Here is a 21,513-nt window from a genome sequence, read left to right as displayed (position 1 = left end):
GGTCACAAAGAGGGCAGCAAGTCACATATTGACCAGGACTGGGGATGGACCCATGCAGGTGTGGACAGATTTGCTGTGCTGTATGACATGTGGACTTGGGAAGCAACTCTTCTAGAAAGCAAGCGCCAGGTATTTTTGCCTAGAAAACAAAACACCTATTAAAAACATTCTTATAAAACCCAATATATTTTTTTAAACCCCATGGGTCTTTTAGGGCAACTCCCAATGAAGTGAATAAGTATTTTAAAAATCTTAGCTAGTTGTAAGTATATAATCAATTTTATGTTCTTTACTGTGGTTCTTTGTTACAAAAAACAAAATGTGAAGGATATGGCTTCAGCTTAAGGGAAATTTGTTAGAGGGCTGTATAATTTAGGCCCTTTAATGACGTGTATGCTTTTAGTGAGAATGTGTGATGATTCCATTCATGTTCATTGTGCTGTCAGGGACAGGCCTCACTTTGCCAAATGCAGACAAACCGACAGACCTTATTATGGTCTTTAGAAGGGTAGGCCACATGTGGGTGGGTGAGAGCAGTTGGGCAAGGATTTCCAGAAATGGAAATGACAGGATTTGAAGACTAGATGTTGGCATGAGAGAATGAGGGTGGAATTAAAATGACTTCCTCAGGCTCAGGGAAGAGGCTGTCAACTGAAACAGAATGAAAGAAGAGGGGCCTCTTTAGAGGGGAACATTTTTTTGAGTCTAGGACACAAGGCATGTGAGGAGAGTTTGCTAAAACCCAGGTGTGAATGTCTTCCCAGGTGGCACTAGTGGTAAAAAAATCTGTCTGCTAATGCAGGAGACCTGAGAGACATGGGTTCGATCCCTGGATCCGGAAGATCCCCTGGAGGAGAAGGCATGGCAACCCACTCCAGTATTCTTGCCTAGAGAATCTCATGAACAGAGGAGCCTGGCAGGCTACAGCCCATAGGGTCACAGAGTTGGACACAACTAAAGCAACTTAGCATATATGCATGAATGTTTTATGAGAGCTATAGGTTTGAAGTTCAGGAGCAGGTATGAGCTGAGATATAAAGGTGGAAGTCAAACCATAGTAATGTATCAAAATGAGTAGTAAAAGAGATGTCTGAAACGGGTCCCTGGGAACATTTACATTTAAGGGGAATGTCATGGGACAAGAGTCCATGAGAGGAACAAGGAGTAGCCAAAGAGACTGCAGCAAAAAGAAAAAGATAACATTAGGAAAGCCCACAGAAAGAAAAGAATCTTAATTAGGAGAGGATGATTATCTGTGTAGAGAACAGCTGAAACATGAAGAAACGTGAGTCCTAACAACCAGACAGTGGGGTTAGCCATCAGGCAGTCATTGTTAGCTTTGTAGGACTCTCTCAAAGAGCCGCAGAGGTGGAAACCAGGTCACGGGGCAGTGTGATATGGTAAGAGGATGTGGACGGGGAAATGTTTTCTTTGAATTGTTTTTCTAGTAGAGGGTTTTACCATTTCATCTACCCTCTGGTCTGTTACTCATGGAGATGTAGATCATCCAGTTTTGGAAAACAACTGGCTAGACTTACAGGGTGCAAGCCGTAGCTTTGAAAATTGTTCCTCTTTCCAAAGACAACTGACCTCTAGAGTGTGCATCTGGACACTTGATCTGTCAATTAGAAGCTCACTGTGATCAACTGAGGAAATGGGAGATTTAGCCTCATAGTATAGAAACTGGAGAGGCTGCATTAAGTGTAAGTAATACAAAATCCTCAAACTCGACATGTTTATTGGTCCAGACGTGAGTTGTAGGCAGTACCCCTTTTATGTGCTTTCCCCACCTCTGTTTTCAGTTCTTCTAGGCCACCTATGGAGGACTCGATGGTAGCGAAGAACAGAAAGGCAGAGAGTAATAAAGAAACAAACCAATTTCTCCTCACTTTGGCCTAGTGTTCATTCTGTGCTAAGTTACCAGGGGTGTCTACTAGTTTCTTCTATGGTACATGAAAATATTTTAACTTAAAACAACCATTGAAAATAATCTCTCTCCTTTCTACCCTGAGAATAAGTTCCCTATAGAAACTGATTTATCTATGCCAAAACCTGGAAAATGTAGCCTTCCAAATCAATTTCTGGAATTCCAGAAATTGTCAAAATTGCCAAATTCCAAAAATTGCCAAAATTTTAATTGATAAACCAGACTTTTATCTAGAATACAATTGATTTCCCCCAGTACTGATTCTACTGCTAAGTGTCTTCAGCTGTTTTTGATTGTTAACTATATTGGAATCACTAATGTTAAAAATTGCTCAAACACATTAGGTTGCCTTAAATCCTTCAAGTAACCATATTATATAAACTGCTCATAAAAATAGAGCTGGTATGAGTTTAGGTGGATTAAGAGACTCAGAAGCCAGGCATCAGCTGTGCCAGTTCCTAAGTGACATTTATACCAACTGCTAATTCTCTCCATAGCCACCAGAGGACACATTTTCAGGATAATTTGAATTAGTGTTTAGAGCACTAAGAAAAGGGAGGGGTGGGGGCAGAAAATTCTGTGACAAGATGTGTCTGTTACTGATTTTCTCTTTTACGCTTTCATTTGACCTAAAGTACTATTTTTAAAAGTTTTTATAAATCCAAGAAATAAAAAGAGGCTTAGGTTAAAAAAAAATGTCTATAAACACAGTATGGTTTGAGATTATTCATTCTGGCTCTTTTCTATTTTCTCCAATATTTGATGCCTACCATCAGTGTGCACCACACATTATTTTGCCTGCAAGTTGGCCCTTGACATACACAGGTGACATTTGACAGGCTAGGAAGACTTCTTAGACAAATGCCAGTCCAGAGTTCAAATGGAAATGAGCCAGTTAGCAAACAGATAATAAATAGAACCTGTGAGGTGTAAAGATCACGGCCCTACCCCTGATGAGAAAGAATTCATAATAAAATTATGCAAAGGGCCATCTGAGAGCTTTTCAAGGTGGAGGGCAAAGCTTGAAAAAAGGCTTGTCAATTTAAAAAGAGCTGAATTTTTCTTCTCAACAACTGGGGGTGCCAGGTAAAATATGAGAATATTTGTGACATACTAAAAAAAAGTATTGGTTGTTTATCAGCAATTCAAATTTAATTAGATGACCTGTATTTTTATTTGTTAAACCTGGTAATTCTACCAACAACAAAGTGATAATGGCAATTTAGCACCTGCCTCTGCAACCTGGTATCACCAGATTGGAATCAGTAGCAAGAACCCTCCCCACAATCTTCCCCTGCCAAATAACCAAACAATAGGGCTCATTGTACAAAAGCAGGTCACAGCAATACAAATTCTATAAACCAGCTCCTGGGATTGCCCTGGTCCAGCCAAAAAGGTTTAAATTCATTGAGAATGATTTAGGGAAGTTACTGTTTCTTTCTTAATCTTCTCCTAGGCTATTGAGTGACAGCCTTCTTACCCCATCACTCCTTTGTTCCTGCTTTGTCGTCTGCTATTTAATAACTGAATGCTACTCTAAAGTAGAGAGCTCTGTGGATGGAATAAGGTCATTTAGATCACTCTGCTGGCTTCATTTTCCCTGAAGCTCACTTAAAGAAAAGGGATCTGCACCTTTCTTCATTTCACGCTCTGAGGTGTGTGAATTTTTAACTTGTGGAGCACACTCTGTGTCCTAAGCTTTTAGCTTCTTCTGGTGTTATCCTTTGTATACTAAGGTTGACCCAAGTTCCCGTGGACCAGTGTTTCCCAAAGTGCATCCTGCGAAACTGGTTGCTAAATAAAGTGTCCCAGGCTCTCCCTCCTTGAGCCTTAGCATTGAATAGCCTTCAGACACTGGACATCTATTGCTAAGGCAGTATTTGATTCCTAGGCTTCTATTGATTCTCAAGTGTTTGCCTTCTTGGGAGCCTCAGGAGTTATTATTGCAAGATGGAGACACTCCTGGCTTTTACTGCCACTTGGGTTCCTTTACTTCCTCCTGAGCTATTGCCATCTATATTCAAGCAGTGCTTACACCCTCTCAGTTCTTTCTGGTCTTTCATTCCTAGCTATGGACTCTACACAATGAAAGGTGCTCTTTATCTCCTTTTAGGAAATTCCTTAGTTAGTTAACAAATGGGCTGGCTCCCAGGCCTCAAACCACCAGGAAGACCACTACCCAAGGAAACAAAAAATGCTTTAATGCATCTCAAAGTGTGCTTGGCTATCAGGTTAGCAAAAATTGCAGACTCAACAATCCATTCCTTGCTGTCAACTAAATGAACTCACGGGGCACACCTGTGTCTTTGGTGCTACAGCCACCCTAGGAGCTGAGGCCTTTCAGAAACATGAAGCCTGCATTAGAGGAGTTGGTAAGAGAAGACTGAGGAGGGGCATGTTGAGCTGAAACTCTAGGGATGATGTTGGATTATATGGGCAGAGGAAAAGAATCCATTGCATTGTGAGGCTGGTGGGAGCAGAAGTTCAGAAGCTTTCAGCCAGAGTTGATTTTGTCCATCAGGTGATATAGACTCAGTGTTTAGGATCTAAAGGCTTTTCAGGGACCATTGGATATATATGCTATCTGAGAGAAAGAAAATATGCATTACGTGGATATATGAAAAGGAAAATACAAAATAGATACCAATAAATGCTTAAATGACATGTCCATAAAATGTGAAAACTTTGAGTACTTAGAAACATCTCATTACATGTGAAAATAATTTATAGATCAGATTTTCTCACTTCATAAAAATCCTCAAGTACATACTACCCAGAAATCAGTCATCATTAGTGAAATGTATTGCTCATAGCCAAACAATTTGAAAAGCAAAATTGTAAATATCATTTAACATTTTTACAAAAAAAAATTGATTAGGATATGAGTTTTAATATATTTGATATAGTATGGGACAGGGTTTCCAAAAGTAAGTGTGTCTAAGGCCTATGAAAGTTTTAAAACAACCCCAAAAGAGTAACTACATTATTCAGAACTACTTGCATATCAGCTCTTAGGTATCTGTTTGAGATTGCAGTCCAGTGAACTCTGAGGAGCTTTTTCTGATTAGCACTATGACTGCTGCTGCTGCTGCTAAGTTGCTTCAGTCGTGTCTGACTCTGTGCAACCCCATAGACGTCAGCCCACCAGGCTCCCCCATCCCTGGGATTCTCCAGGCAAGAACACTAGAGTGGGTTGCCATTTCTTTCTCCAATGCATGAAAGTGAAAAGTGAAAGTGAAGTCGCTCTGTCGTGCCCGACTCTTAGCAACTTCATGGACTGCAGCCTTCCAGGCTCCTCCGTCCATGGGATTTTCCAGGCAAGAGTACTGGAGTGGGGTGCCATTGCCTTCTCCAGCACTATGACTAATTATACGCACGTAAAATTTACACGCAGAACAGAAATTCCCTAAGTACATAAACAAATGTAAAAACAAAAGAAAGAGCATATCTTTCTGAGTTTCTTCAACAGTTAGTGTGGGGAAGCCTTCTTCAGTTTTTAGAAAAGACTTGTGAACTCCAGTAAAACAGAAGCTTCTCGGATGCTCTTAAGAGTTCTGTACATAGGCCCTTCCGAGTGGAGTCTGATCTGGAATAAATGCCTTTATATTTAGAGGGGACTTGCATCCTCCACTTGCCATTCTAACCCCTCCCCCACCATTTCTACATATGTGACACTTAAATAGGCAAGCTATTAAAGAGAAGGTGTCATAAATGGGGCTGATATAGAAGAGGGGTGGAGGCTACTTGCCTACCTTTGGTAATAGAATAAAATAGGGGGAAGAGAGTGGGTCTGTGGGGAAAGGTGTTGAAGATAAATGTATTTGATGAAGTGACACCGAATGCACTGTCTCATTGGAACTTATAATTATTAGATGTTGTATTATTCATGATATTACTCCCCTTTTATGTGTAGAGAGCAGAGGAAGCGGGGACAGAGGTGCAACGAGTGCTTTTTCCCTCGCCCTCCCTAACTTGGTGTGTGCTGCACTGGTGCTGCAGCTGCCCACCCCGGGCCAATACCCAGAGGTGCAGAGCTGTCTCTCTCCTATTGATGGTGGGGGGCTTTCCAAAGCATGGAAATGGTTGGGAGCTCACCTCTCTTCCTTTGCTGGGCCCTGTCCCCTGACTATAAACCTTATTTACAGCTTCTTGACAGTTACTTTGAAGCCTACCAGCATGCATTGGACCCAGAGGAGAGATTTGCCTTAGCACAAGTGATCATAGACATCATGCACAGGTGCCCAAGGTTTGACTTCAGTCATCCTTACTTCATTAAGGCCTACCGAGAGGAATGCACCTGCCTGAGGCTTCACCTGCAGCTGGTGAGGGGCATCCTCAACCAGCACGTGAGTATATTTGGTTTTTTTTAAGATTCCATGTGGGAAGAGGATGGAAAACACAGGTCAAAACTGAAAACTGTATTTTCCTTTCAGTACCAATTCAGAATCTGGGTTTCCTAGGACAGCATGCACACAATGTTTATTTGTAAGCTTATTTGCATTGTTGAATTCCAAGCATATCTACAGTCTTAAAGGGAGGTTTCCAATCCTAATTAAATTTAATGATCCACAAAGAATTGACAACCTATTTTCATTCAATCACAGTTTATCTATTGTGAAAGGACTAAGCCTACCCCTTTGTAAGACATTAAATGTGTAAAATTATATTTGTTTTTCAAAAGGTTGCAACTATTTCTAGAACACTACAGGAAATGGTCACAGTCTATGATTTCCAGGGAAAAGCTAATACAGTTCCTTAGGCCTGCTTAGAACTTTTTCCTTGTAGTCAATTATTTTACAGAAAGAAGTTTTCTTGTGCCTCTTAAGATTGCCTAAAGCTGGTTGCCTTTGCTTTTCCTGACCGATCCTTGCCTCAGACTAAAAAACAACCATGTCTCTGTGTGAGGGAATCCCTAAAACTCATGTCTGGGTGAAATTTAGTCAAATAATGAAGATACACAAAGGGCTGATGTTCTGTTCTTCTCATGCCAAGGCTCATAACTCACATCCATGGGAAAGTTTAACTTTTCTAATTTTAACTTTTATGTGACATTTCTAGATAGAGTGTCAGCGTGAGTATGTCCAGAGGCTTTGGCAAAAAGGCCATCCAGATGCTAGCAATACATTTGGACTTCCCCTTAACATAATTTGCAAACAACTCATTTCCATCAACAATAGCTGGTAAGTTAGTGTTGTCTTCAGACATTTTACATTTAATTTCTGGATAATTTAAGGGTATGCTGTTAAGTACACTACTGTTCTACAAAGCACCACTCGAGTATTTGGTGATGAGAGAAGTAAATATAAAAGGCATAGAAGAGGGATTCCTTTGTGAACTCAATATTGATTCACTTTGCAAATAAGGAACAGGAGGCCAGAATTTACACTTATGCCCCTGGGTGCAGAATCTTCATTCCCATGAGAAGTCCTAAAAAACCCAGTTGCTCTTAGAATGCTGTCAAAGGATTTATTAGAGGTGCCATACAAGTCAACATATATGAAACATGGATGTTTTCTAGCAAGTGTCAGCAGAAAGGTTTCTGCAGACTTATCTTGTGACCCTCCCACCCCACCCCTTTAAGTAGTAGATTGAATTTCCTGACATCACCCAGAGAGAGTACATAAGGTCACCTCCTTGATATGTAGTGTGATTCACCCTCACCATGCCTTTCCAGACTTTGAGGGTACAGAGGAACCGAGAAGCTGGTGACAAGCTCCAAGCTGGTCTGGAGCTTTACTTCTATGTAGGTACAGAAAGGCCCTTGACTTGACTGATACTATATCCTTTATTTCCAAAGGAATAACCCACAGACAAGTGTTTTATTGTTTCTGCCCTCATTCATTTATAAAATACAACATTTTTATGGCGAACATGAATAATTCCAGTAGTTGTATACAGAACTTAAAAACCGTCTTCATTATCATTTTGGGAAGAAAAAGGGATAAAGAATCAGGTGAAAAATAGAAATAATCATGGAAGGTATTTATTTAATATTTAGACACTTTGAAGTCATCTTGTTCTCAAATATTTGGCTAATGAAATGTTGACAGGTTTTCCATATACGATTTTAGATTTTTTTTTTTTCTATTTTGTTGAGATACAATTGACATATAGCACTGTATAAATTTGAGCTTGCCAGGTGGCAATCGTGGTAAAGAACCTACTTGCCAAAGCGGGAGACATAAGAGATACATGTTCGGTCCCTGAGTCGGGAAGATCCTGGAGGAAAGCATAGCAACTCACTCCATTATTCTTGCCTGGAGAATCCCATAGTGGGCTACAGTCCATAGAGTTGCTAAGAGTCGGACACAACTGAAGCAGCTTAGCACCCATGCATATATAAATTTAAGGTGTACAGCATAATGATGTGACATACAATGAATCTTATTCTTACTGGCTTTTAGAGTAAACTATGTCTTAAAAAAAGTTCACATTAAAGCAGAAAGCATGTTGTGTAACCTGATGGGCTCCCTGGACAGCCTCTAAGGCCCTGTTGAGCTTCCAGTTTTTTATAATACCCTGAATTGTAAGAGTGTTTTATTGGTCTTGAAAAATATAAGATCTGGAAACAGATTAAGTTCTTCATCGTGTAAAATTTGTCATTAATTGTTTCTTTTCATTAAGCTCGGCTTTGAAAAACATTTATCTGCTGGAGTTCCACCCTTCCCTGGGCCTGGCTTCCTGTATCCCCAGCGCCCTCGAGCACCTCCTCAGGGAGGCCCGCCACACTTGCAGGCCCACATCAGCCAGTGCCCTCACCCTGCTGGAGAGACGTGTGCTACAGCTGGCCCTGGATGTGTGGCTCACCCCAGCCAAGCCCGAGTCCTGGTACAGTGCACAGCTCCAGAAAGATGTAGGTTCTCTGAAGGGGTTAGGTGGGTCCTTGGCAAAGAGAATGTTTCCTCCCAGATGTTACTACTTAGCTTTGTTTTTGTTTGGCTCTATTCCCCTCCTGTTTGGCCAGAGATAGATCATAGTCCTAGGGCTTGCCAACATTTTTATGGCTTTTTTTGTTCATTTTGGTCAATGTTTCCAGTTTATCGGGGCGCTGCTACAGTTATCATTTAAAGGGAAATGTACTCAAGTAGGGGGAAAGTATTTTCTGGATCGTTATAGTTTAGCAATATATATTTTTTAATTAATTTTTTTTCTTTCTAAGACTCTTCCTAAAATGTACTGTTTTGTCCTGAGCTAAAATCTGGTAGAGGAGAGACAGCACTGAGTGAGGAGTCAGTGATCAGGACTAAGTTCAGCCCTGCCATTAACTTGGGTTTCCCGGATAGCTCAGTTGGTAAAGAATCCACCTGCAATACAGGAGACCTGGGTTTCTAATTTGACCTTACTCTCTGTGGGTACTTGCTATAAGATAAAGGAAATGTCCAGGCTTCAGCTGCCAAAAATATCTGTTCCACAGGTCTATCTCAGCCTCCTATCTTCTCCAGTTCAAACAAAAGTTTATTTTCTTTTAAATTAATTTTAAGTTGATCAAAAAATAGAATTCAGAGTTTTAGCAAAAGAGGAAAACAGAAAATTACCCTAAATATAACCATCAAATGCATTTGTAATCATTATTTTTCTGAATTCAAGTGTTCTTTATATACGTATTTTACATAGTTCTTTCTAATCATATCCTTCATAGACTATCTCCTATTTTTCTCAGTTGCATCATATTATATATTCTTCCATGTTGCTAATAGTCTTTATACTTAACCTTTATGACCACAAAATTCCTTTAAGCAGTGAGTGATAATTTATCCAACCATTTCCCTATCGATGGGCATTCAAGTAATTTCCAATGTTTTATTATTATTAAAAATTCCATAAGATACATCTCTATGCTTACAGATTTTACCATATTTTGAATCAATTCCTTTGGTAGATTCTTGGAATTGGATTTACTGAAACAAAATTTAAGTCTTTGGATACATGTTGGCAGATCACTTTCCAGAAAAGTCATGCCAAACTGTAATACCACCAATAGTGTCTAAGGGTACCAGTTCTGCAATACTCTACAGTGTTAGGTGTAAGCATATAATGTCTGTGCTAATATATGCATATAATATATAAAGGTGGCATTACACTGTTAATTTTCTTTCCTTGCTTTTTGTTGAGATTAAATATTCTTCCAAATGTCATGATACTAGCTGTATTTTTTATGAATTTTCTATTCTTCCCCTTAGTTTATTGTTCTCTTGGAATCCTAATATCATTCCTATCCACTTACACGAGCGCTTCTTAAAAAAACTTTAATCGTTTGTCCATAATATTTTCTGCAACTATTTTCCCCAATTTGTCTTTTAAATTTTTAACAACAAAAAAAAATTTTTTAACAGAAACTTATTTTCATATAGTCAAATCTGTTTATCGTTTCCTTTGTGATTTCTTCTATCCTAAATCCAGAAAGCCAAACTTCCTCCAGATGTTTCATATTTGTCTTCCTTTATTCTAACGTCTAACTTCTTAAGGTTTTTACTTTATTTCAAAAATATTTAACTCCTTTTAGTATTCCACCTGGAGTGTGTGTGCATGTGTGTGTATGTGTGTATGAGTGAGTATGTGGTGTAAAATATGGCTCATAACAGAATTTTTCCCCACATTATTACCCATGTAGCCTACTACCATTTATTGAGGATTATTTTCACACTGTATTATGGTACCAGGGTTTCCCTGGTGGCTCAATAGTAAAGAATCTGCCTGCCAATGCAAGAGACCCAGGTTTGATCCCTGGATCGGGAAGATCCCCTGAGAAGGAAATGGCAACCCATTTCAGTATTCTTGCTTGGGAAATCCCATGGAGAGGGGAGCCTTGTGCACTATAGTCCGTGGTGTTGCAAAGAGTCAGACGCGATTTAATGACTAAAACAGCAGCAATTGATACCAGATTTTTAAAATGTATTTTTAGTTCTCTTAAAAATTGTAGTGAATAATCTGGGCTACCTACTTAATCTCTCATTGATGCCACACAGTTTTATTTATTTTTTTTTTTAATTTTATTTTATTTTTAAACTTTACAATATTGTATTGGTTTTGCCAAATATTGAAATGAATCCACCACAGGTATACATGTGTTCCCCACCCTGAACCCTCCTCCCTCTTCCCTCCCCATCCCATCCCTCTGGGTCGTCCCAGTGCACCAGCCCCAAGCATCCAGTATCGTGCATTGAACCTGGACTGGCAACTCGTTCCATATATGATATTATACGTATTTCAATGCCATTCTCCCAAATCATCCCACCCTCTCCCTCGCCCACAGAGTCCATAAGACTGTTCTATACATCAGTGTCTCTTTTGCTATCTCGTATACAGGGTTATTGTTACCATCTTTCTAAATTCCATATATATGTGTTAGTATACTGTATTGGTGTTTTCTTTCTGGCTTACTTCACTCTGTATAATAGGCTCCAGTTTCATCCATCTCATTAGAACTGATTCAGATGAATTCTTTTTAATGGCTGAGTAATACTCCATTGTGTATATGTACCACAGCTTTCTTATCCATTCATCTGCTGATGGACATCTAGGTTGCTTCCATGTCCTGGCTATTATAAACAGTGCTGTGATGAACATTGGGGTACACGTGTCTCTTTCCCTTCTGGTTTCCTCAGTGTGTATGCCCAGCAGTGGGATTGCTGGGTTGTATGGCAGTTCTATTTCCAGTTTTTTAAGGAATCTCCACACTGTTCTCCATAGTGGCTGTACTAGTTTGCATTCCCACCAACAGTGTAAGAGGGTTCCCTTTTCTCCACACCCTCTCCAGCATTTGTTGCTTGTTAGACTTTTGGATCGCAGCCATTCTGACTGGCGTAAAATGGTACCTCATAGTGGTTTTGATTTGCATTTCTCTGATAATGAGTGATGTTGAGCATCTTTTCATGTGTTTGTTAGCCATCTGTATGTCTTCTTTGGAGAAATGTCTATTTAATTCTTTGGCCCATTTTTTGATTGGGTCATTTATTTTTCTGGACTTGAGGTGTAGGAGTTGCTTATATATTTTCGAGATTAGTTGTTTGTCAGTTGCTTCATTTGCTATTATTTTCTCCCATTCTGAAGGCTGTCTTTTCACCTTGCTAATAGTTTCCTTTGTTGTGCAGAAGCTTTTAAGTTTAATTAGGTTCCATTTGTTTATTTTTGCTTTTATTTCCAATATTCTGGGAGGTGGGTCATAGAGGATCCTGCTGTGATGTATGTTGGAGAGTATTTTGCCTATGTTCTCCTCTAGGAGTTTTATAGTTTCTGGTCTTACGTTTAGATCTTTAATCCATTTTGAGTTTATTTTTGTGTAAGGTGTTAGAAAGTGTTCTAGTTTCATTCTTTTACAAGTGGTTGACCAGTTTTCCCAGCACCACTTGTTAAAGAGATTGTCTTTAATCCATTGTATATTCTTGCCTCCTTTGTCAAAGATAAGGTGTCCATATGTGTGTGGATTTATCTCTGGGCTTTCTATTTTGTTCCATTGATCTATATTTCTGTCTTTGTGCCAGTACCAGACTGTCTTGATAACTGTGGCTTTGTAATAGAGTCTGAAGTCAGGTAGGTTGATTCCTCCAGTTCCATTCTTCTTTCTCAAGATAGCTTTGGCTATTTGAGGTTTTTTGTATTTCCATACAAATTGTGAAATTATTTGTTCTAGCTCTGTGAAGAATACCGTTGGTAGCTTGATAGGGATTGCATTGAATCTATAAATTGCTTTGGGTAGTATACTCATTTTCACTATATTGATTCTTCCAATCCATGAACATGGTATATTTCTCCATCTATTAGTGTCCTCTTTGATTTCTTTCACCAGTGTTTTATAGTTTTCTACATATAGGTCTTTAGTTTCTTTAGGTAGATATATTCCTAAGTATTTTATTCTTTCCATTGCAATGGTGAATGGAATTGTTTCCTTAATTTCTCTTTCTGTTTTCTCATTATTAGTGTATAGGAATGCAAGGGATTTCTGTGTGTTGATTTTATATCCTGCAACTTTACTATAATCATTGATTAGTTCTAGTAATTTTCTGGTGGAGTCTTTAGGGTTTTCTATGTAAAGGATCATGTCATCTGCAAACAGTGAGAGTTTTACTTCTTCTTTTCCAATTTGGATTCCTTTTATTTCTTTTTCTGCTCTGATTGCTGTGGCCAAAACTTCCAAAACTATGTTGAATAGTAATGGTGAAAGTGGGCACCCTTGTCTTGTTCCTGACTTTAGAGGAAATGCTTTCAATTTTTCACCATTGAGGATAATGTTTGCTGTGGGTTTGTCATATATAGCTTTTATTATGTTGAGGTATGTTCCTTCTATTCCTGCTTTCTGGAGAGTTTTTATCATAAATGGGTGTTGAATTTTGTCAAAGGCTTTCTCTGCATCTATTGAGATAATCATATGGTTTTTATTTTTCAATTTGTTAATGTGGTGTATTACATTGATTGATTTGCAGATATTGAAGAATCCTTGCATCCCTGGGATAAAGCCCACTTGGTCATGGTATATGATCTTTTTAATGTGTTGTTGGATTCTGATTGCTAGAATTTTGTTAAGGATTTTTGCATCTATGTTCATCAGTGATATTGGCCTGTAGTTTTATTTTTTTGTGGGATCTTTTTCAGGTTTTGGTATTAGGATGATGGTGGCCTCATAGAATGAGTTTGGAAGTTTACCTTCCTCTGCAATTTTCTGGAAGAGTTTGAGTAGGATAGGTGTTAGCTCTTCTCTAAATTTTTGGTAGAATTCAGCTGTGAAGCTGTCTGGACCTGGGCTTTTGTTTGCTGGAAGATTTTTGATTACAGTTTCAATTTCCGTGCTTGTGATGGGTCTGTTAAGATTTTCTATTAATCTTCCTGGTCTAGTTTTGGAAAGTTGTACTTTTCTAAGAATTTGTCCATTTCTTCCACGTTGTCCATTTTATTGGCATATAATTGTTGATAGTAGTCTCTTATGATCCTTTGTATTTCTGTGTTGTCTGTTGTGATCTCTCCATTTTCATTTCTAATTTTATTGATTTGATTTTTCTCCCTTTGTTTCTTGATGAGTCTGGCTAATGGTTTGTCAATTTTATTTATCCTTTCAAAGAACCAGCTTTTGGCTTTGTTGGTTTTTGCTATGGTCTCTTTTGTTTCTTTTGCATTTATTTCTGCCCTAATTTTCAAGATTTCTTTCCTTCTACTAACCCTGGGGTTCTTCATTTTTTCCTTTTCTAGTTACTTTAGGTGTAGAGTTAGGTTATTTATTTGACTTTTTTCTTGTTTCTTGAGGTATGCCTGTATTGCTATGAACTTTCCCCCTAGGACTGCTTTTACAGTGTTCCACAGGTTTTGGGTTGTTGTGTTTTCATTTTCATTCGTTTCTATGCAAATTTTGATTTCTTTTTTGATTTCTTCTGTGATTTGTTGGTTATTCAGCAGCATGTTGTTCAGCCTCCATATGTTGGAATTTTTAATAGTTTTTCTTCTGTAATTAAGATCTAATCTTACTGCATTGTGGTCAGAAAAGATGCTTGGAATGATTTCTATTTTTTTGAATTTACCAAGGCTAGATTTATGGCCCAGGATGTGATCTATCCTGGAGAAGGTTCCATGTGCGCTTGAGAAAAAGGTGAAATTCATTGTTTTGGGATGAAATGTCCTATAGATATCAATTAGGTCTAACTCGTCTATTGTATCATTTAAAGTTTGTGTTTCCTTGTTAATTTTCTGTTTAGTTGATCTATCCATGGGTGTGAGTGGGGTATTAAAGTCTCCCACTATTATTGTGTTATTGTTAATTTCTCCTTTCATAGTTGTTAGCATTTGTCTTACATATTGCGGTGCTCCCATGTTGGGTGCATATATATTTATAATTGTTATATCTTCTTCTTGGATTGATCGTTTGATCATTATGTAGTGACCGTCTTTGTCTCTCTTCACAGCCTTTGTTTTAAAGTCTATTTTATCTGATATGAGTATTGCTACTCCTGCTTTCTTTTGGTCCCTATTTGCATGGAAAATCTTTTTCCAGCCCTTCACTTTTAGTCTGTATGTGTCCCCTGTTTTGAGGTGGGTCTCTTGTAGACAACATATGTAGGGGTCTTGTTTTTGTATCCATTCAGCCAGTCTTTGTCTTTTGGTTGGGGCATTCAACCCATTTACGTTTAAGGTAATTACTGATAAGTATGATCCCGTTGTCATTTACTTTATTATTTTGGGTTCGAATTTATACACCGTTTTTGTGTTTCCTGTCTAGAGAATATCCTTTAGTATTTGTTGGAGAGCTGGTTTGGTGGTGCTGAATTCTCTCAGCTTTTGCTTGTCTGTAAAGCTTTTGATTTCTCCTTCGTATTTGAATGAGATCCTTGCTGGGTACAATAATCTGGGCTGTAGGTTATTTTCTTTCATCATTTTAAGTATGTCTTGCCATTCCCTCCTGGCTTGAAGAGTTTCTATTGAGAGATCAGCTGTTATCCTTATGGGAATCCCCTTGTGTGTTATTTGTTGTTTTTCCCTTGCTGCTTTTAATATTTGTTCTTTGTTAATTTGATTAATATGTGTCTTGGGGTGTTTCACCTTGGGTTTATCCTGTTTGGGACTCTCTGGGTTTCTTGGACTTGGGTGATTATTTCCTTCCCCATTTTAGGGAAGTTTTCAACTATTATCTCCTCAAGTATTTTCTCATGGTCTTTCTTTTTGTCTTCTTCTTCTGGGACCCCTATGATTCGAATGTTGTAGCGTTTAATGTTGTCCTGGAGGTCTCTGAGATTGTCCTCGTTTCTTTTAATTCGTTTTTCTTTTTTCCTCTCTGATTCATTTATTTCTACCATTCTATCTTCTAATTCACTAATCCTATCTTCTGCCTCTGTTATTCTACTATTTGTTGCCTCCAGAGTGTTTTTAATTTCATTTATTGCATTATTCATTATATATTGACTCTTTTTTTATTTCTTCTAGGTCCTTGTTAAACCTTTCTTGCATCTTCTCAATCCTTGTCTCCAGGCTATTTATCTGTGATTCCATTTTGATTTCAAGATTTTGGATCAATTTCACTATCATTAGTTGGAATTCTTTATCAGGTAGATTCCCTATCTCTTCCTCTTTTGTTTGATTTGGTGGGCATTTATCCTGTTCCTTTATCTGCTGGGTATTCCTCTGTCTCTTCATCTTGTTTAAATTGCTGAGTTTGGGGTGTCCTTTCTGTATTCTGGCAGTTTGTGGAGTTCTCTTTATTGTGGCGTTTCCTCACTGTGTGTGGGTTTGTACAGGTGGCTTGTCAAGGTTTCTTGGTTAGGGAAGCTTGTGTCGGTGTTCTGGTGGGTGGAGCTGTATTTCTTCTCTCTGGAGTGCAATGAAGTGTCCAGTAATGAGTTATGAGATGTCTATGGTTTTGGGGTGACTTTGGGCAGCCTGTATCTTGGAGCTCAGGGTTGTGTTCCTTTGTTGCTGGAGAATTTGTTTGGTATGTCTTGCCCTGGAACTTGTTGGCCCTTGTGTGGTACTTGGTTTCAGTGTAGGTATGGAGGCGTTTGATGAGCTCCTGTCAATTAATGTTCCCTGGAGTCAGGAGTTCCCTGGAGTCAGGGTTTGGACTTCAGCCTCCTGCTTCCAGTTATCGGTCTTATTTTTACAGTAGTTTCAAAACTTCTCCTTCTATACAGCACCATTGATAAAACATCTATGTTAAAGATGAAAAGTTTCTCTGCCATGAGGGTCACCCAGAGAGGTTCACAGCGTTATATGGAGAAGAGAAGAGGGAGGAGGGAGTTAGAGGTGACCCGGATGAGATGAGGTGGAATCAATAGAGGAGAGAGTGGGCTAGCCAGTAATCACTTCCTTTTTTTTTTTTTTTTAATTTTATTTTTAAAAAAAAAATCACATGCTCCCCATCCTGAACCCTCCTCCCTCCCAACCTCCCCATACCATCCCCCTGGGCCTTCCCAGCGCACCAGCCCCAAGCATCCAGCATCGTGCACTGAACCTGGACTGGCATCTCGTTTCATACATGACATTTCACATGTTTCAGTGACATTCTCCCAAATCTTCCCACCCTCTCCCACAGAGTCCATAAGACTGTTCTATACATCAGTGTCTCTTTTGCTGTCTCGTACACAGGGTTATCGTTACCATCTTTCTAAATTCCATATACATGCGTTAGTATACTGTATTTATGTTTTTCCTTCTGGCTTACTTCACTCTGTATAATAGTCTCCAGTTTCATCCACCTCATTAGAACTGATTCAAATGTATTCTTTTTAATGGCTGAGTAATACTCCATTGTGTATATGTACCACAGCTTTCTTATCCATTCATCTGCTGATGGACATCTAGGTTGCTTCCATGTCCTAGCTATTATAAACAGTGCTGCGATGAACATTGGGGTACACGTGTCTCTTTCCCTTCTGGTTTCCTCAGTGTGTATGCCCAGCAGTGGGATTGCTGGATCATAAGGCAGTTCTATTTCCAGTTTTTTAAGGAATCTCCACACTGTTCTCCATAGTGGCTGTACTAATTTGCATTCCCACCAACAGTGCAAGAGGGTTCCCTTTTCTCCACACCCTCTCCAGCATTTATTATTTGTAGACTTTTGGATCGCAGCCATTCTGACTGGTGTGAAATGGTACCTCATAGTGGTTTTGATTTGCATTTCTCTGATAAAGAGTGATGTTGAACATCTTTTCAAGTGTTTGTTAGCCATCTGTATGTCTTCTTTGGAGAAATGTCTATTTAGATCTTTGGCCCATTTTTTGATTGGGTCATTTATTTTTCTGGAGTTGAGCTGTAGGAGTTGCTTGTATATTTTTGAGATTAGTTGTTTGTCGGTTGCTTCATTTGCTATTATTTTCTCCCATTCTGAAGGCTGTCTTTTCACCTTGCTAATAGTTTCCTTTGATGTGCAGAAGCTTTTAAGTTTAATTAGGTCCCATTTGTTTATTTTTGCTTTTATTTCCAATATTCTGGGAGGTGGGTCATAGAGGATCCTGCTGTGATGTATGTCAGAGAGTGTTTTGCCTATGTTCTCCTCTAGGAGTTTTATAGTTTCTGGTCTTATATTGAGATCTTTAATCCATTTTGAGTTTATTTTTGTATATGGTGTTAGAAAGTGTTCTAGTTTCATTCTTTTACAAGTGGTTGACCAGATTTCCCAGCACCACTTGTTAAAGAGATTGTCTTTAATCCACTGTATATTCTTGCCTCCTTTGTCAAAGATAAGGTGTCCATATGTGCGTGGATTTATCTCTGGGCTTTCTATTTTGTTCCATTGATCTATATTTCTGTCTTTGTGCCAGTACCATACTGTCTTGATAACTGTGGCTTTGTAGTAGAGCCTGAAGTCAGGTAGGTTGATTCCTCCAGTTCCATTTTTCTTTCTCAAGATCGCTTTGGCTATTCGAGGTTTTTTGTATTTCCATACAAATTGTGAAATTATTTGTTCTAGCTCTGTGAAGAATACTGTTGGTAGCTTGATAGGGATTGCATTGAATCTATAAATTGCTTTGGGTAGTATACTCATTTTCACTATATTGATTCTTCCAATCCATGAACATGGTATATTTCTCCATCTATTAGTGTCCTCTTTGATTTCTTTCACCAGTGTTTTATAGTTTTCTATATATAGGTCTTTAGTTTCTTTAGGTAGATATATTCCTAAGTATTTTATTCTCTTCGTTGCAATGGTGAATGGAATTGTTTCCTTGATTTCTCTTTCTGTTTTCTCATTATTAGTGTATAGGAATGCAAGGGATTTCTGTGTGTTGATTTTATATCCTGCAACTTTACTATAATCATTGATTAGTTCTAGTAATTTTCTGGTGGAGTCTTTAGGGTTTTCTATGTAGAGGATCATGTCATCTGCAAATAGTGAGAGTTTTACTTCTTCTTTTCCAATTTGGATTCCTTTTATTTCTTTTTCTGCTCTGATTGCTGTGGCCAAAACTTCCAAAACTATGTTGAATAGTAATGGTGAAAGTGGGCACCCTTGTCTTGTTCCTGACTTTAGAGGAAATGCTTTCAATTTTTCACCATTAAGGATAATGTTTGCTGTGGGTTTGTCATATATAGCTTTTATTATGTTGAGGTATGTTCCTTCTATTCCTGCTTTCTGGAGAGTTTTTATCATAAATGGGTGTTGAATTTTGTCAAAGGCTTTCTCTGCATCTATTGAGATAATCATATGGTTTTTGTTTTTCAATTTGTTAATGTGGTGTATTACATTGATTGATTTGCGGATATTGAAGAATCCTTGCATCCCTGGGATAAAGCCCACTTGGTCATGGTGTATGATCTTTTTAATGTGTTGTTGGATTCTGATTGCTAGAATTTTGTTTAGGATTTTTGCATCTATGTTCATCAGTGATATTGGCCTATAGTTTTCTTTTTTTGTGGCATCTTTGTCAGGTTTTGGTATTAGGGTGATGGTGGCCTCATAGAATGAGTTTGGAAGTTTACCTTCCTCTGCAATTTTCTGGAAGAGTTTGAGCAGGATAGGTGTTAGCTCTTCTCTAAATTTTTGGTAGAATTCAGCTGTGAAGCCGTCTGGACCTGGGCTTTTGTTTGCTGGAAGATTTTTGATTACAGTTTCAATTTCCATGCTTGTGATGGGTCTGTTAAGGTTTTCTATTTCTTCCTGGTCGAGTTTTGGAAAGTTGTACTTTTCTAAGAATTTGTCCATTTCTTCCTCGTTGTCCATTTTATTGGTATATAATTGTTGATAATAGTCTCTTATGATCCTTTGTATTTCTATATTGTCTGTTGTGATCTCTCCACTGTCATTTCTAATTTTATTGATTTGATTTTTCTCCCTTTGTTTCTTGATGAGTCTGGCTAATGGTTTGTCAATTTTATTTATCCTTTCAAAGAACCAGCTTTTGGCTTTGTTGATTTTTGCTATGGTCTCTTTTGTTTCTTTTGCATTTATTTCTGCTCTAATTTTTAAGATTTCTTTCCTTCTACTAACCCTGGGGTTCTTCATTTCTTCCTTTTCTAGTTGTTTGAGGTGTAGAGTTAGGTTATTTATTTGACTTTTTTCTTGTTTCTTGAGGTGTGCCTGTATTGCTATGAACTTTCCCCTTAGGACTGCTTTTACTGTGTCCCACAAGTTTTGGTTTGTTGTGTTTTCATTTTCATTCGTTTCTATGCAAATTTTGATTTCTTTTTTGATTTCTTCTGTGATTTGTTGGTTATTCAGCAGGGTGTTGTTCAGCCTCCATATGTTGGAATTTTTAATAGTTTTTCTCCTGTAATTGAGATCTAATCTTACTGCATTGTGGTCAGAAAAGATGCTTGGAATGATTTCTATTTTTTTGAATTTACCAAGGCTAGCTTTATGGCCCAGGATGTGATCTATCCTGGAGAAGGTTCCATGTGCGCTTGAGAAAAAGGTGAAATTCATTGTTTTGGGATGAAATGTCCTATAGATATCAATTAGGTCTAACTGGTCTATTGTATCGTTTAAAGTTTGTATTTCCTTGTTAATTTTCTGTTTAGTTGATCTATCCATAGGTGTGAGTGGGGTATTAAAGTCTCCCACTATTATTGTGTTATTGTTAATTTCTCCTTTCATACTTGTTAGCATTTGTCTTACATACTGCGGTGCTCCCGTGTTGGGTGCATATATATTTATGATTGTTATATCTTCTTCTTGGATTGATCCTTTGATCATTATGTAGTGACCTTCTTTGTCTCTTTTCACAGCCTTTGTTTTAAAGTCTATTTTATCTGATATGAGTATTGCTACTCCTGCTTTCTTTTGGTCCCTATTTGCATGGAAAATCTTTTTCCAGCCCTTCACTTTCAGTCTGTATGTGTCCCCTGTTTTGAGGTGGGTCTCCTGTAGACAACATATGTAGGGGTCTTGTTTTTGTATCCATTCAGCCAGTCTTTGTCTTTTGGTTGGGGCATTCAACCCATTTACGTTTAAGGTAATTACTGATAAGTATGATCCCGTTGCCATTTACTTTATTGTTTGGGGTTCGAATTTATACACCATTTTTGTGTTTCCTGTCTAGAGAATATCCTTTAGTATTTGTTGTAGAGCTGGTTTGGTGGTGCAGAATTCTCTCAGCTTTTGCTTATCTGAGAAGCTTTTGATTTCTCCTTCATACTTGAATGAAATCCTTGCTGGGTACAATAATCTGGGCTGTAGGTTATTTTCTTTCATCATTTTAAGTATGTCTTGCCATTCCCTCCTGGCTTGAAGAGTTTCTATTGAAAGATCAGCCGTTATCCTTATGGGAATTCCCTTGTGTGTTATTTGTTGTTTTTCCCTTGCTGCTTTTAATATTTGTTCTTTGTGTTTGATCTTTGTTAATTTGAGTAATATGTGTCTTGGGGTGTTTCGCCTTGGGTTTATCCTGTTTGGGATTCTCTGGGTTTCTTGGACTTGGGTGATTATTTCCTTCCCCAGTTTAGGGAAGTTTTCAACTATTATCTCCTCAAGTATTTTCTCATGGTCTTTCTTTTTGTCTTCTTCTTCTGGGACCCCTATGATTCGAATGTTGTAGCGTTTAATATTATCCTGGAGGTCTCTGAGATTGTCCTCATTTCTTTTAATTCGTTTTTCTTTTATTCTCTCTGATTCATTTATTTCTACCATTCTATCTTCTAATTCACTAATCCTATCTTCTGCCTCTGTTATTCTA

General features: G+C 38.2%; 1 protein-coding gene across 4 annotated transcripts in view; it reads left to right on the top strand.

Annotated features, from left to right (window-relative positions):
- Positions 1-21,513, top strand: part of LOC147365857 (coiled-coil domain-containing protein 162-like) — a 210,639-nt gene that overhangs the window by 82,631 nt on the left and 106,495 nt on the right. For all 4 annotated transcript variants that reach the window (XR_015132916.1, XM_086317383.1, XM_086317382.1 and 1 more), the window contains exons 16-19: positions 2-129; positions 6,073-6,273; positions 6,986-7,107; positions 8,552-8,780. Coding sequence is in view for 3 of the 4 variants with exons in the window: in XM_086317383.1 (XP_086173509.1) it covers positions 2-129; positions 6,073-6,273; positions 6,986-7,107; positions 8,552-8,780 (680 nt within the window). In the remaining variant the exon portion in view is untranslated. The remainder of the gene's footprint in view (position 1; positions 130-6,072; positions 6,274-6,985; positions 7,108-8,551; positions 8,781-21,513) is intronic.

This window comes from Bos grunniens, chromosome 9 (genome assembly GCF_055505025.1).
Source record: "Bos grunniens cultivar Pamir isolate PY7600 chromosome 9, Bosgru_T2T1.0, whole genome shotgun sequence".
Classification (NCBI taxonomy): Eukaryota; Metazoa; Chordata; class Mammalia; order Artiodactyla; family Bovidae; genus Bos; species Bos grunniens.
Note: the sequence above shows the minus strand (reverse complement) of the source record. Positions and strands in the feature narration are given on the sequence as shown.